This window comes from Micropterus dolomieu, linkage group LG22 (assembly GCF_021292245.1).
Source record: "Micropterus dolomieu isolate WLL.071019.BEF.003 ecotype Adirondacks linkage group LG22, ASM2129224v1, whole genome shotgun sequence".
Taxonomy (NCBI): domain Eukaryota; kingdom Metazoa; phylum Chordata; class Actinopteri; order Centrarchiformes; family Centrarchidae; genus Micropterus; species Micropterus dolomieu.
The window spans coordinates 18306777-18320418 of NC_060171.1; the positions used below are offsets into that span (position 1 = coordinate 18306777).

At 41.2% G+C, this 13642-nt stretch overlaps 3 protein-coding genes and 1 long non-coding RNA gene across 17 annotated transcripts in view; 2 read left to right on the top strand and 2 right to left on the bottom strand.

Annotated features, from left to right (window-relative positions):
• On the bottom strand, positions 1-3583 carry bbs10 (Bardet-Biedl syndrome 10). Of its 2 annotated transcripts, none has more exons than XM_046037461.1 (4): positions 3476-3583; positions 2181-2380; positions 1115-2095; positions 1-976 (listed from the first exon to the last, which is right to left on the bottom strand). In XM_046037461.1, exons 1-4 carry the CDS (start codon positions 3476-3478, stop codon positions 190-192), a joined length of 1971 nt encoding a protein of 656 aa, XP_045893417.1. In that variant the 5' UTR covers positions 3479-3583; the 3' UTR covers positions 1-189. The 2 variants fall into 2 exon arrangements, with proteins under 2 accessions (XP_045893417.1, XP_045893418.1); XM_046037462.1 differs by having other exon boundaries at positions 2181-2394; positions 3476-3538.
• Positions 3154-11060, top strand: syt1b (synaptotagmin Ib). 11 transcript variants are annotated; one of them, XM_046037464.1, is made up of 12 exons: positions 3154-3630; positions 5242-5293; positions 5937-6078; positions 6396-6485; positions 6742-6922; positions 8088-8269; positions 8731-8844; positions 8988-9155; positions 9253-9420; positions 9830-9947; positions 10315-10448; positions 10570-11060. In XM_046037464.1, the coding sequence occupies exons 1-12, from the start codon at positions 3564-3566 to the stop codon at positions 10774-10776; spliced, it is 1623 nt and encodes a 540-aa protein (XP_045893420.1). In that variant the 5' UTR covers positions 3154-3563; the 3' UTR covers positions 10777-11060. The 11 variants fall into 11 exon arrangements, with proteins under 11 accessions (XP_045893420.1, XP_045893421.1, XP_045893423.1 ...); XM_046037465.1 differs by having other exon boundaries at positions 3155-3655; XM_046037467.1 differs by lacking the exon at positions 5937-6078 and having other exon boundaries at positions 3157-3655; positions 5089-5293.
• On the bottom strand, positions 8854-12572 carry LOC123961788. Its single transcript, XR_006822781.1, has 3 exons — positions 12516-12572; positions 9244-9396; positions 8854-9068 (listed from the first exon to the last, which is right to left on the bottom strand). It is a non-coding gene; the product is annotated as an uncharacterized LOC123961788 (long non-coding RNA).
• The window catches only part of otogl (otogelin-like), a 26504-nt gene continuing 25429 nt past the window's right edge, over positions 12568-13642 (top strand). For all 3 annotated transcript variants that reach the window (XM_046037456.1, XM_046037458.1, XM_046037457.1), the window contains exons 1-3: positions 12568-12795; positions 13229-13271; positions 13594-13639. In XM_046037456.1, the coding sequence (XP_045893412.1) occupies positions 12723-12795; positions 13229-13271; positions 13594-13639 (162 nt within the window). In that variant the 5' untranslated portion in view covers positions 12568-12722. The remainder of the gene's footprint in view (positions 12796-13228; positions 13272-13593; positions 13640-13642) is intronic.

A 13642-nucleotide genomic window follows, 5' to 3' on the forward strand; every position in this document is an offset into this window, starting at 1 on the left:
GAAGTTTGATGTTTTATTTTTAAGGTTCTTACCAAACCTAGCCTTGATCCAGGACAGGATGGTACAGAACCACCATAACATTTTATTGGCCTATAAATTGCACTACACAACCGTAGTGCCTTTAAGTATAAACTTAAAGAAAAATAATTAAATACTGTGGCCATACAAAAATTACATTACAATACAATCTCAGTCCTCATCCTCTGTCCCTTCCCAGGAAATGTTTGCAAGTCTGCGTGACTGTGCGTGTAAAGTAGTGTGCAAGCTCAGCACAGTGTCCACCCGGAGAAGACTTGAGACACACTGCAGCACAGCTAGAAGCAGCTGGTATTTACAGGAGACAGATTCAAGGCCCAAGTCCAACATAAAAACATTTGATGACACATCAGCCTCTCTATAACAATGCATGCTAGGTTTACCCTCCTCTAGAAGAAATTCACGTTTACCCCGACCCTGTATGAGGACTGTGTTGTGTTGTGAATGATTTTGAATAAAACTCAGGAGCCTGGTTTGAGTCTGCAGGTAATGTCGCAGACTGTGGGAGTAAATCTGGCGGGGCACGCTCAGTAGAGCGTTTGCTAACAGCTGAGACACAGCACAGACACCCATATTTGTGTCATTAGGAAGTGAGCGACTGCGGACATGTTGTAGAAGGGCATGGTTTAAGAGAAACTCAAATGTCCCACCAGCAGGTACAACACAGCCTGGCTCCAACACACACCGCGGGAAGAGAGGTGCATTGGGGATCTGACTGTCCGTATGTATAGATGTCCTTTTGTGTGACTGCGAGGTCCTCTTTGACGCTGTAGTTGCAGTCATTCCTATGGGCTCCCATGTTGAAAGTAGCATGCAGATGGCATCTTGAAACGCACATACATACTGGTCAGTTTGCCCTTCCCCTGGACCACAAATGACCAGACTGCAGGGTTTGATCATGATCCTTTCCTCTGAATCATGAAAAGCAACATGGACATACCTGTGGTAAAGAGAAAAAAAGAGATGACAAACCAGATGACAAAAACAGCAATAATCAAAGCTGTAATTCTTTGTATGCATTTGTGTAACTTTGAATATACACAGTTTATAAGTGAAAAAAGGAGACATGTTTTCATACCTATGGGCTCCCAGCAGTATTGGTCGACAAAAGGTCAGTGTAGCAACGTGCTCTGGTTCAATCGTCCAGCAGTCTGAGGCAGGTGTGGCCCCACTTAGTTGGGCAAACAGAGACAGCTCATTCTCACTGACACACTCCACAACGCACATGTCTGCCTGCGCAGCTAAAGCCAGCACAGCAGCGGACTGTTTGACTGCAGACAGGAGCACAGAGACGCCCAAACGCTGTAGGTTTGCAATGACATGCTCTAGAGACCTTTCTGACCAGGCGCTAAACTGCACAATACTTCTCTCCCTCCTTGAATTCTCCTCCTTCCCTTGCTCTCCACATCCCAGCTCCAGCACTTCTCCTGCACGGAGAAATTCTGGCTGCAAGTACCCAGTGAAAACCACAGCTTTAACTGGCTGGTGGTCGGTCTGAGGGCAGAGCGTAGCAAAGTCCCTGTGAATGACCTGCCCCTCAATCAAATGTGAATAACTGATAGGGAAGCCTGATACAGGTGTATGCAATGCAGGCAAGTTGTCATTTACAAACTGAAGTGATACGGAAGGTAGGTCATTTTTAAACTTCCAGTGAGTGAACAGTTCACAGGTGAGGTCACTAATAAATTCACAGTGGATGAGACCAAGACGTGAATGAAAGAATGATGCCAGCAGCTTTTGAACACAGTAACTGTTTGTGTGAGCTGGTGATTGTGTTTTTGCTGTGAGATCCTCCCATGAAAGACAGCATCCATACGGGACCACTCCCATAGCAATCAGATCATCTAGATCCTCCAACGCAAATGCCAGCAGTTCATCAGCCAAGTGCCTGGCAGTGGCAGCCTCTGCTGCTTCCCTGGTGTTATAGGTGTCAGACACATTAGGCTCCTTGCAGGCGGTTGTGTGAATCATCCGTAGTAATGCCGCCAGCAGTACAATGAAGGTCTTGGATCCATCGCCTGTTACAGTGCTGTGTTTCAAGACACATTCCACCACCATCCTAAAATGAAAAACAAACAAATACATCAAAATGTCACTTGTCAAAAGAGTATGATAGTGAAGGATTAGATGTGTCTGTGTGTTACCTGGCTACTGGATGCTCCAGTCGTAGTGCTGTGAGAATACGTGTCCCACTGCGGCTCAACATCGCCTGTCCTGTGTCTCGGGTGAACAGCACCTGTCCTCCGTCAGGGCCAAAACTGCGGAGAACGACAGACTCCAACACAGACACAGTCTGCAGAACATGGTCCAGGTGAAGTCGCTCCACCGGCAGCATCCCCACACCCTGGAAGGCACACACTGAGGTTTAAAAGGGGATGAGCAACTATTAACTGCAAAAAAGTCAATTTTATAAACAAGCAACAGACTGAGCATCACAAGCAGTGTCCAAATATAGCTTTTTGGCTCACTGTGAACAGCAACAGAAGGGAACATAAAAGGCATTCCGATATTATTGGCTCAAAACACTACAAGTGGGCTTGAAAAGATAAATTAGATCATGTGTGCTGCAGAGTTGTACTTCACATTTGATGTCAATTTTGGACCTTTGCTTACATTTCAAAAACACGTTTTAATGTTAACAAATTAGTACTATGTTAAAAAAAACAGCCTGACTTCGAACTGCAGTTCACAAAATGAGCTCAAAATAAATATTTCTACAATGAAATCTGTTCACATATTTTTGTTATCATACTCTAATTTATTATGTGGTATAACTAGTGTGTAGCAAACAAACTTTAAGTACACTATAATGTATAATGTATTGCATGCATGACTGCAATGTTTGATGGCTGAATGTAACGTTAAGGCAAGCGTGCAACTTAAATCTTCCAAGTATTTTCTTATTGAAGAATGTTTTATTAGACTTTAGAAACTGACACAGACTCTATTTAAGTACGGTGGTACAATCTATATAACGTTATAGAGTTTACTCTTAACAAACCGTCAGCGTAATACCTGTAACCAGCGGTATGTACTGTGGCTGCACTGGGCCATAATGCCATCAACCACGAATACATATCTACAGCAACAAGTAACGTTAAGGTTTTTCATATATTCAGCGTTTGTCAGTGGTCACACAAATCTTTTCCTGTCCTTCTCCTGCCATGTCACTCGTGTCATTTGACTGAATCACCAAAGTCAGTGTAATTTACTAAAGCTAGGTAATGTTACTCGGCAAACCAGAGTTTGATTACTACTAGCATACAGCTAAGTTAACTTGGATACCGTTAGCATCTGCTAGCTAGGTAGTTAGCTGAGCCAATGCAGTGCAGAGCTGCTCAAGTGATCCTTTGTTGTGATAAACCCTAGAAATGGCTTAAAAGAACACTTTTCTAACTACCAGAAAACAGCCAATTCCTGAAGATATCAGATAACTCACCATCAGTCCGGCAGGAATGCCTTCTCTGTGTATCCTAGCGACGAGACTTCATCTGTGGTTTGCTGCGGAGATGTAATTTACACCAGAAATGACTGTTGCCACCAAGCGCGAGGAGGTAGTTGTTTCTCCCATCACTAAAAAAACGGTGCTTACAGGTAACTGTGCAGGGATTTTTGGGCTGTAAGTATCATTATTCCTTTCTACATGCATGTGTGAAAACGTATATTTATTATTATTATGACGTGAATATGAGCTTTCTGCATGTGAGTGGATATGCCAGTTTGGATGTTTACATGAACAATGTGCCTGTGTACATCATTATATCTTTTCATAATCTGCCTTTACAGGGCTAATAAACAGTGGTGTGGAATAATGCATAAGCAAATTTGCAGCACAACAGACCTTTTTCACAGACATTTTGACATGTCACAGTAGAAGCACAGGTGTAAACAATAAAATGAATTATGGCTTAATTCCATTTAGGTGCTTCAGTTTCAAAGTTATTGTGCTATTGTGTATGCTGGCAAACTGTCACCAGCTGGGATACATGGAAACTGTCATATGTTAATGTTATTAGTAACACGAGAGCTTTTCCTACTATGACAAGTGTCTGCTGTGAGAACAAGGTTTCGTTAATGCCCTCATCTTCAGTACATTCTGTTTGCAGAAATATTTTACTTCCTTGAGTTGAGTTCAGAGACACTAGATTTTTAATAATGATTGTATCTGTTTAAAGTTGTGTGTCTGTTTATGTGATGACTGAACTGTCTTGTTGGGAGGTTGCATATATGTAATTTTATTCTCTGGTAAAATAGATATTTATCTCAATGAGTCCTCCTCAACAAATAAATAAAGCTCCATTTTCTACACACAAGGCTTGAGTCAACTGGCCTCACTTTATGATGTGACAATCACAGCTGACTTAAAATAAACAAAGTAAATCCATAATATATATTTCTATATGACACAGACAGAGGTTATGTTGAGCTCCCTCTTCCATGCCCATCCCCCTACCCCTCTCTTTTTCTTTTGTACAGTATCTCTTTGAGTCTCTGGTACCTCAAGGTGAACGGGGCGGGGCCGGAACTTGATCTCTGTGTTGCTGCAGAAACCACATCCTAAGTTTCTAAATCAGGCAACATCATCTATACATAGACAATATGAGACAGTTTTGAAGTTACTGCCAGATGTACAGATGCACACACACACACACAGAGCTGTCCACTCTGAATGTAAATGTCCTCTATTGCTGAACTCTCACTATGCTAACGAGCCTTTAAAAAGCCATGTCACTACACTAATGAATATGCATCTGTGGCCCGGTGAGGGTGACCTGTAGGGATGGGACAGAGGTCGCAAGAGGTGGGGTGTCAGAAATAAGCACCAGTGCTCCCATGAGACCCGAATGGACGGAAAAGAACACATTCACCCGAACACATAACACACACACACACACACACACGCGCGCGGAGGGAAGCAACACAAGATGACCGAGCTGCAATTCCACCCATCCCGACCCCAAACCTATCTTGTCCTTCCTTCCCTCCCTCACTCTCACTCTCTCTCTCTCTCTCTCTCTCTCTCTCTCTCTCTCTCTCTCTCTCTTCATCCAGCTTTCACACACCTGCACTCTTCTTCTATGTGTCTAAGAACTGGCCAGAAACAAAAACTCTTCCTTACCTCACTGTTTTTCCTCCGCCTCTCCTGCCCTCTCTGGTCCTGTCATCTTTTCTCCTCCTCCTCCTCCTCTTCCACCTCTCTCTAAGGAAAAGGAGTACCTGTGAGTCTTAACATTGCTGCTGGGACGACTGAATACAGGTATGTCTCTGCCTCCTTTTTTTCTTTTTGTTTCATCAATCTAAACTACTTAAATGTATTTGTCTCTCTCTCTTTCTTTTTGTGCTAATTGAATAGTAACTGTGTGTAAACCCACAGATGCATAAAAGATCAATATTATTAATCAGGACTGTGCAGATCATTCTGTTTGTTACTGCAGGCTGCAACAACACAATTATCATGGGTGTTTTATTAGTTTGTAACTCCAGTTTCGTATATTTTCTTTTGCTTTTAAAGATTCGCTATTTCTGAAGGTTGAGAACATTTCCGATGTCACGCTAAAAACAAGGTTGTCTTAAACTTGTTTTTTATTTTTAGATAAAATAATTTCATCTTGCTGTGACACACATTTCATATACTTTAATGAATTTGCAACCTTGTAAGATCAGCTGTAAAAAGAGTTTCAGCTGCACTCACAACTGAAGTTGGGGGACCATATGGTGCGAATACTGAGTCATTACCACCTCTGCAGCAAAAATGAAAGACGACAATGTATATGTTTGCTAATACGTATTTACCATATGCAATAATTACCAGTTTGATAATAAGTACCTTGTAATGTTTCTGTTTCATACTGGCATATCAAAATATAAAAGCTGTGAATTAACACTTGGTTACACTTCAGAATCAGAATCCTTGCATCCTGTTGTGTTTGGCATCGCCATCGGTTCATTTGGATGTACCTCGGAAGCTTCTGTTCGCTCCTGCAGCTGTTAGTGTATCAGAGGTGGCTTCTGTATGAGCGCCTGTCTTTTCAGAAAAAAAAGGTGAATATTTCAGAAAAAACAGACATAAACGGAGGTCAGTGTTTGCTTGGGTGTGGGATCACATCTGCTGACCTAACCGCATATACTCAATACCCGTGGTGTCTGCAGAATAGAAAATAGCATATCAAAATGTTTTTGCACTTGGGAGTCAAGTCTTGGCAGTGGGACTTTTCGCTCATAGACTTTGTTAGCCTGCACGACCTTGGCACACAATTCTCACCTCTGGCTGCTCACTGTGGAACAGCAGAGGTCCACGCATGGCGCTTACACTTTGCTTCTCCCCTTCCTCTTCCCTGTCCCTGTCCCCTCCATGTCAGCAGGTTTGGCAAAGACAGTGGCTTACATATCCTGTGTTCGAGTGTAACTGCCAGGCCAGCAGAAACAGGAGAAGTCATTTGACACTGATGGTGATGATCATACAGTGTCTATAAGCAGATTATTGCTTCAAATAAATCTGATCAATAGCATTTATGGAAACTCTACTCTGGTGTGTACGTGTATATGTGTGGATGGCTCCTCAGATTTAGATTTTTACACATCTGGTGGGCATTTACATGTGTTCCTATTTCTGTTTTGTTTAAGTGTAATGTTCCATATATTGCACAAGTTGTTATTTTGTTAGGGTTGAGTCATATTTTTTCCGTGTCTCGGTTTTTCTGCCAGTTTAATTCAGGATCTGCAGTCACTCCTCAAAGAATGACTGGGAACCGTCGAGCTGCCCCGGCTGCACAGGGCACCCCTGCCACCCCAACCCACTTGTCAAATGCGACAACCACCCCAGGCCAAAAAGAATCTGGAGGCCACAGTCCCAAAAAGTTTATGAGTGAACTGCGCAGCATCCACAGTGAGTTGGACACCTTACTTTTAGGCTATATAACATAAATATATACAATCATACCAATGTACTGTAAAGGTGCAGCCATAATTGCATCTCGAAAGTAGTCGTGTCAAATATCCAAGCACCAGAGCCAGTTATGACCCTGGAGGGTTTGACATCAAGATATTATTTCTTACTGCGGGACAACTTGGGGGAATGAAAGTGCTGTAGTTCTGTCTTTTTTAAAGAAAATAAATGAGATCACAATTTTTGACAACCCTAGTATTTGGCATTTGAGATATGAGTACCATGCTTGAAATACTGGGCTGAAGGTGCTCAGCTGAGTGCGCATGCGGACATTTTGACAGCTAACAATAAGCTTGCAGATATCATTCTATCCATAACTATATTTTAGAGAGAGTAATATCTCTATTCCTATTTTCAGACAGCTAAAATGATCGGATGGCAAATTAGCCTCGGGAAGTAAAAGGTGCAGAAAGTGTTTTGCTTTGAGGAATGTGACTGAATGAGGTAGTGTCACACTGTATACAAAGAAGTATTTGCTTATATGGGATATACTATGTTTAAAGTTTAAAAATGGGCAAGTTTAAAAATGCATACGGCACAGTTACCTCCCAAGTAGAAGTGCACTAACTTCTCGTGTGTGGAAGTTAATTGTTTAGTTAGTTCAGACGTGCCAGAGTTGTACATGCACGCTGCTTGTAATGCTATGTGCATGCATATTGAAGAATCACAATTGCAAGTCATACAAAATGGCATCTTGTATTTGAATATGTCAGAGTCATATAACGCTCCAATAACGCTTTAGAACAAGCAGAATACAAAGAAGCTGGACAAATGATAACACTATATGGCCTAAAATGACCACAGATTTGAATCAGCACCTCCCTGAAAATATTTATTACAGGAATATGGGATTGGATTGCATTGCATTTTCCAGTGTTCCTGATATTTTGTTCACTCCCTGTATTTGTGATTACACTGTCTGTGTTTTCAAACAGTGTGGGGAAAAATGTGTTTCATCTCAAGGTGAAATTTAAGGGTAACATTTTGCACACTGTATTCAAGCGCCTGACTAAAAGTGTGTGTAAATTCATATGTATCGTCTCCGTGTGTGTGTGTGTGTGTGTGTGTGTGTGTGTGTGTGTGTGTGTTTTACGTGAATTTGCAGTGCCATCATGGGCTGTTGCTGCCCTCTGCATCGTGAGTTTGTGCGTGGTGCTGTCGTGTGCTGTTTGCGTGTGGAAGAAGTGCTTGAAGAAGAAGGACAAGGACAAAGAAAAGGACAAGAAAAAGGGAAAGGAGAAGAGCAAGGGAGGCTTTGACACCGAAATGGATGGAGGTTACAGTGAGGTAGGCTACACAAACACACATACACACAGGCCCCCCCTGCAGATGTATTGTCCTTGCAATGTATCACAGTCCTGACATCCGGGTCACCCAGGAGTAGTAAAACTGTCAGTGTGTGTTCAGACCATAGACCGTAAATAAAAAGATTAATGGATGTGTTGCACATTGCTCATGTTGTAATAAAGGCTGAGGTCTGAGATGACTTGTTTTGGAGAGCCGTCGAGGATGCAGGTCACACTTAAACACACTGATGGTGTAAAATGTGCCCCTCCCCTTTAAACAATAAATAAACTTTAGATGGTAACATCATCTCCTTTTAATTGCCTCTGGCTGTGTAATGCTATACGATATACTGTAGGAACACAGCACAAATAGCTGCTCCACAAGCCAACAGAGGGGCTTCATTGATTACTTGTAAAGCTATGTATTTCAGCGGCATGTGATGTGTGTCTATGTGTGTGCAGCCGCCGAAGGATGATGGTAACAAAGAAACAGAGCTATCAGATAAAGAGCCCAAGGAGGAAGAGAAGCTGGGGAGGCTACATTTCACATTAGACTACAACTTCACAGAGAATACGGTGAGATGCTGCTATTCACTGTGACATGTTTATGGCCGCCATCTGCCAACTCTGAAATGTCACATTTTAATACTTTCCTTCTCCCTGTGAATTAGCCAGGTTCTCATCTCTCGTTATTGCTTTCCTTCGCTATCACATTCTAGCTGGTGGTAGGCATCTTGCAGGCTACTGAACTTCCTGCGATGGATGTGGGAGGTAGTTCTGACCCTTACGTCAAAGTCTATCTGCTCCCAGACAAAAAGAAAAAGTTTGAAACCAAGGTTCATAGGAAGACCCTCGAACCCAACTTCAATGAGACTTTCACATTTAAGGTAAATTAAAAACTCCAAGATGTAGTTATGAATCCTGACTGGGTGCACACAGCACACAGTATGTTTCATATGACTGTCCTTGGTTTACCTTCTGTAGGTGCCATACACTGAGCTGGGAGGGAAGACACTCGTGATGACTGTGTACGACTTCGACCGTTTCTCAAAACACGATGCTATTGGAGCTGTGAGGATACCAATGAGCAGTGTGGACTTCAGCCAGACTCTGCAGGAGTGGAGGGATCTGCAGAAGGCAGAGAAGGAGGAGGTGGGAGCACACTTTGGGAAGGGAGGGGGGGCAGAGTTCAACTTGAAAAAGCCATGCACAAGTTTATTAGAATAAAAATAAATTTGCTTTTTGGTTTTCCAAAATTGCTCTTCAGTAGGAAATATGATTTCCTACATGTGTTTCTTTATTTCCATGATACAGTATGTAGGTTACGGATGCTTGATGTTTCTTTGGCTTGAGTAAAATACTTTCTCATTTTGATATTTACACTTAATTTCTAAGCCACCTCACCTCTGTCTCCAAGGAAGACCTGCATCCTCTTTGATATTGATACTGCAATACTTTTTTTTTTTAAATGTAATCTTAAGTTATTAGCCATACTTATTAGACAATATTAGTTATTAGACAATACCCCAACAACATACTCTCCTTGTTTTCTTTGTATTAGAGTGAACGGCTTGGAGACATATGTTTGTCTTTGAGGTATGTGCCTACTGCTGGGAAGCTGACGGTGGTGATTTTGGAAGCCAAAAACCTAAAGAAAATGGATGTGGGTGGATTATCAGGTGCGTCACGCAGCAAAAACAAAATCTAAATCCACATTAGATCTACAGTAAGTTAAAGGTTTTTTTCAGTATTGACAACTTCTGTGCCACAATAAAGTTTTTTTTTATTTATTTATTTTAAACTCTTCAACTAATAAGAAATATAAACATGTCTCAGTACATTTTTATTATATAATATAATTTAATATAACCAGGTTTGTTAGCTCTGATTGAGCACTAAGGGCTTTTTTAGTGGTGTGTCCACTTTCAAGCAGTGGGGGGAAACTATCAGGAGCTACTACAATAGATGTTGTGTTTCACTGATGGAGTCACTGCATCAGTGCCAGGCTGTTGCTCTGATATAAACCCTCTCTGTTCTCTCTATCAGACCCTTATGTGAAGATCCACTTAATGCAGAATGGGAAAAGACTCAAGAAAAAGAAAACAACGATAAAGAAGAACACTTTGAACCCTTACTACAACGAGTCTTTCAGCTTTGAAGTGCCATGTGAACAGATGGAGGTAAATCCTTTTGCACACACACACACACACACACACGCATGCACGCACGCACACACACACACACAAATGCAATTCATCAGAAATTCATTCATTTTCTTTCTGTGTGTATTTTCATTTATAGAAGGTGCAGATAGCAGTGACTGTGCTGGACTATGATAAGATTGGGAAGAATGACGCCATTGGGAAGGTGCTCCTGGGCGCTAACAGCACTGGGATTGAGCAGTGCCATTGGTCAGACATGCTGGCTAACCCCCGGAGGCCAATTGCCCAGTGGCATAGCCTCCAACCAGAGGATGAAGTCAACGCACTGATTTCCAACAAGAAATGAAACTGTGACCTCAGAGGGCTATGAAACCCAACAGCATTTACCTCAGCTACTTCCATTTTATGTTCCTTACCTATCCCTCAAATCCCTTAAAAAAACTTTTAGCTACTTAACTAAGTAAATTTACCCAATAATACCCTGTTTTACCCATGACACTATCTGAGTCAAGTCTTCCTTCGGTAATTCCCACCCCATGCTTCTATCCAAACTGCTACAAAGAGTTTTAAACAAAGATGTATCATTATGCACAGTGCTATTAAACCAGATGAGATTTTTTTTAAACCTTTGTATGTTGTTTGTCTGTTCTGTGCTTCTGTGCAACATGCATGCTACACCTGATATAAACATGAGTAACCTGCAGAGGGAGACAATCCAAAGGATAATGAAATGAGATCCTCATATGACTGCTATTATGTCTCTGCTTTACTTTATAATAATTACCGTTGAATTTTGCCAGTTTCCAGTTTATCCCACTGCAACATCTAAAGCTAGGAAAATACACTGATTAAGGGATTAATGATCACCTATCCTTTTTAATTTATTGGAAGGCCGTATGTGTGGTCACACTAACATAACATTTTCTGCTTCTTTGTTAAAGAAAAGAAGTGTAGGTGGCAACATAATCAATAAAAAACATTAAGTTTATAGTGTGTCGTCATATTTTGTCAACCCCTGTACTAAGATGGACAAATTAACAGGAATACCTAACAATGATTTTAAGAGTCTAACACATTTCATATCTGTTTACCAAAGCACAGAAAATCCCAACTGCTAGTTAAGTTAAGTTAATTAAGCTACTGAGCTTACCATTACTCTATGTTTGTGCTACAGTAAGGTATGGCCTTGCAAAACTAACTTAAACAGACCTGGCTAGCTTTATTTAACCTTAACCTAACAAATATTTAGATTAGCATTATTACAATAATCAGTCCTCTGCAAGAAGTAAAAAAAAAAGCTAAAGGTATTGTTGGTTAATTTAATTGATAATGCACAAATATGAACATAATGCTAAACCACTTAGCTTAGCTATCCAGATAGTACTATGCTAACGTTGGAAAAACAAGATCACCCTATCTACGGTAGAGGCCTAATAGCATAACTCTTGAGGCTATTATGCCTCTACCGTTACCGTAGATAGGGGTTTCTTGTAGTTCAGTTAGGAAACGGTTAGCTATAAGTTATCACACATTAACGTAATTTTTGGTTAAGGCATAGTTTTTCGCTCTGTTGAATGAACTTTAAATTTGCTGTTAACCTTTTTCACATATATGGTAAATTAGCAGTAACGTTAGCTACTTGCTAAGCATTAATGCTAACGTTATATTGTCGTTTTTTAGCTAGCCAAATTAATGTCTGTGTTAACTAACGTATGTCTAACTTGTGTCTATGTTATAGCTGTTTTAATGTCTGGTTGCATACAGCTAAATTCTAGGTCAACGTTATGCTGGTTGGTTAATAAATAATCACAAGTGCAATTCTGAAGTTAAATTCCCTGCCCTCTGTATAAGCGTAATGGCACCGGTGTTTGTCTCCACTTGTTGTATCTACGTCAAAAGTGTCTAGCCCCGAGGTCATTTGTGAGCTACAAATGTGATGGTAACGTTAACTGTAGAGGTGAAAACCTCCGTGATGGAGCGACCGAACTGCTGGCTCACACACACACACAGACCACAAAGGCGAACAGCCAAGCCTGTCTGCTGGCTGAGGATGCTGGAGTGACAGAGAGAGCAGTGCAGGCTTACCTGCCCTGCCCAACCAGGTGTAGGCTACTCGTCATCTGCTCGGGGGGGGGGGGGGGGGGGGGGGGGGGGGGGGAGCTGTCGCCACCAGGTACGTTTACTCTACGACCAAGCATCGTCCCGGTGAAACCCAACATCCAAAATCCTTTCCTCACGGGACCATTGAGATGCACCGTTAACGTTTCGGCGGGACTTCATTTCGACTCTGAGATGAACTTAAAGTGGACAGTGAAACGATTTCTTCTTATGTCGTTTTCAATCTCCCACTTTCTGTTACTTGAGGGTGAGTATTGATCGTTTTACTTCTCCAAAATATTATAATAGTCTTTTAATAAAGTTTACTACACAGATATGAATTTGACCTACTTTTAACAACATAGGGGGTTACCATAGTCACCATACCCTTAAGGTATTACAAGTTATTTTAGAATATTGTTATATATATATATAAATATATATATAATATTTCTGTTTATCTGTATTATCTGTCATAAAACTGCTCTCCCTTTCTGCCCCTTCTTATTGTTGTGTCCTAACATGGCATCTAACTGCTGCCTCATTACAAATGACACAGATGTGCATTAGCCTACTAAAATGTTTGTGATTGGATACCTCTGGATCTGCCTTTAGCTACATCATAAGGATGATTTCATAATAGATAAATAACTGATACCTATTTTGACAAATTAATGTTAATTGAATAACTTTACGTTTAGGAGCTCAGAGCCGACTTTCAGTGGCAGAAGGAAGACTACAGAGGTAAATCAAAGAAATACATAGAATAAATCTCTCTCTGTCATTAATAGTGCTGCCAAAATATAAGTAATATTGGGTTAGAATTGTGTGAGAATTCCTAACACAATGACAGTGATGATTGCTTTTGCACTTTCTATTTCTGTCATTACAGTATGTGACAGAGACAGCATATGAGTGTGTGTACGTGCACTTGCGTTGGTGTGCGTGTGTGTGTGTGTGGGTTCAGTAAAGTAGTTTGGAGCTTGAATTCAAGTGGTGTAAAGTGCACTTAAGTCTCCCCTCTGACTGTTTCTTCCCACTAATGTGCATGTTTGTGTGTGTGCAGAAGGGCTAATGCACTTCGGAGGAAACGGGATCTCCTCGGGGAGGAGGTT

What these genes read in the sequence shown, in the direction of transcription:
- bbs10 (XM_046037461.1), bottom strand. An exon ending in CTGGAGCATCCAGTAGCCAG is followed by an intron (nt 2,096 to 2,180) that starts GTAACACACAGA and finishes TTTTCATTTTAG; the next exon opens with GATGGTGGTGGAATGTGTCT. An exon ending in ATACTGCTGGGAGCCCATAG is followed by an intron (nt 977 to 1,114) that starts GTATGAAAACAT and finishes TCTTTACCACAG; the next exon opens with GTATGTCCATGTTGCTTTTC.
- syt1b (XM_046037464.1), top strand. Translation starts at nt 3,564, where the DNA reads ATGACTGTTGCCACCAAGCGCGAGGAGGTAGTTGTTTCTCCCATCACT. An exon ending in GAAGTCATTTGACACTGATG is followed by an intron (nt 6,486 to 6,741) that starts GTGATGATCATA and finishes TTTTTCTGCCAG; the next exon opens with TTTAATTCAGGATCTGCAGT. An exon ending in ATGAGACTTTCACATTTAAG is followed by an intron (nt 9,156 to 9,252) that starts GTAAATTAAAAA and finishes TACCTTCTGTAG; the next exon opens with GTGCCATACACTGAGCTGGG.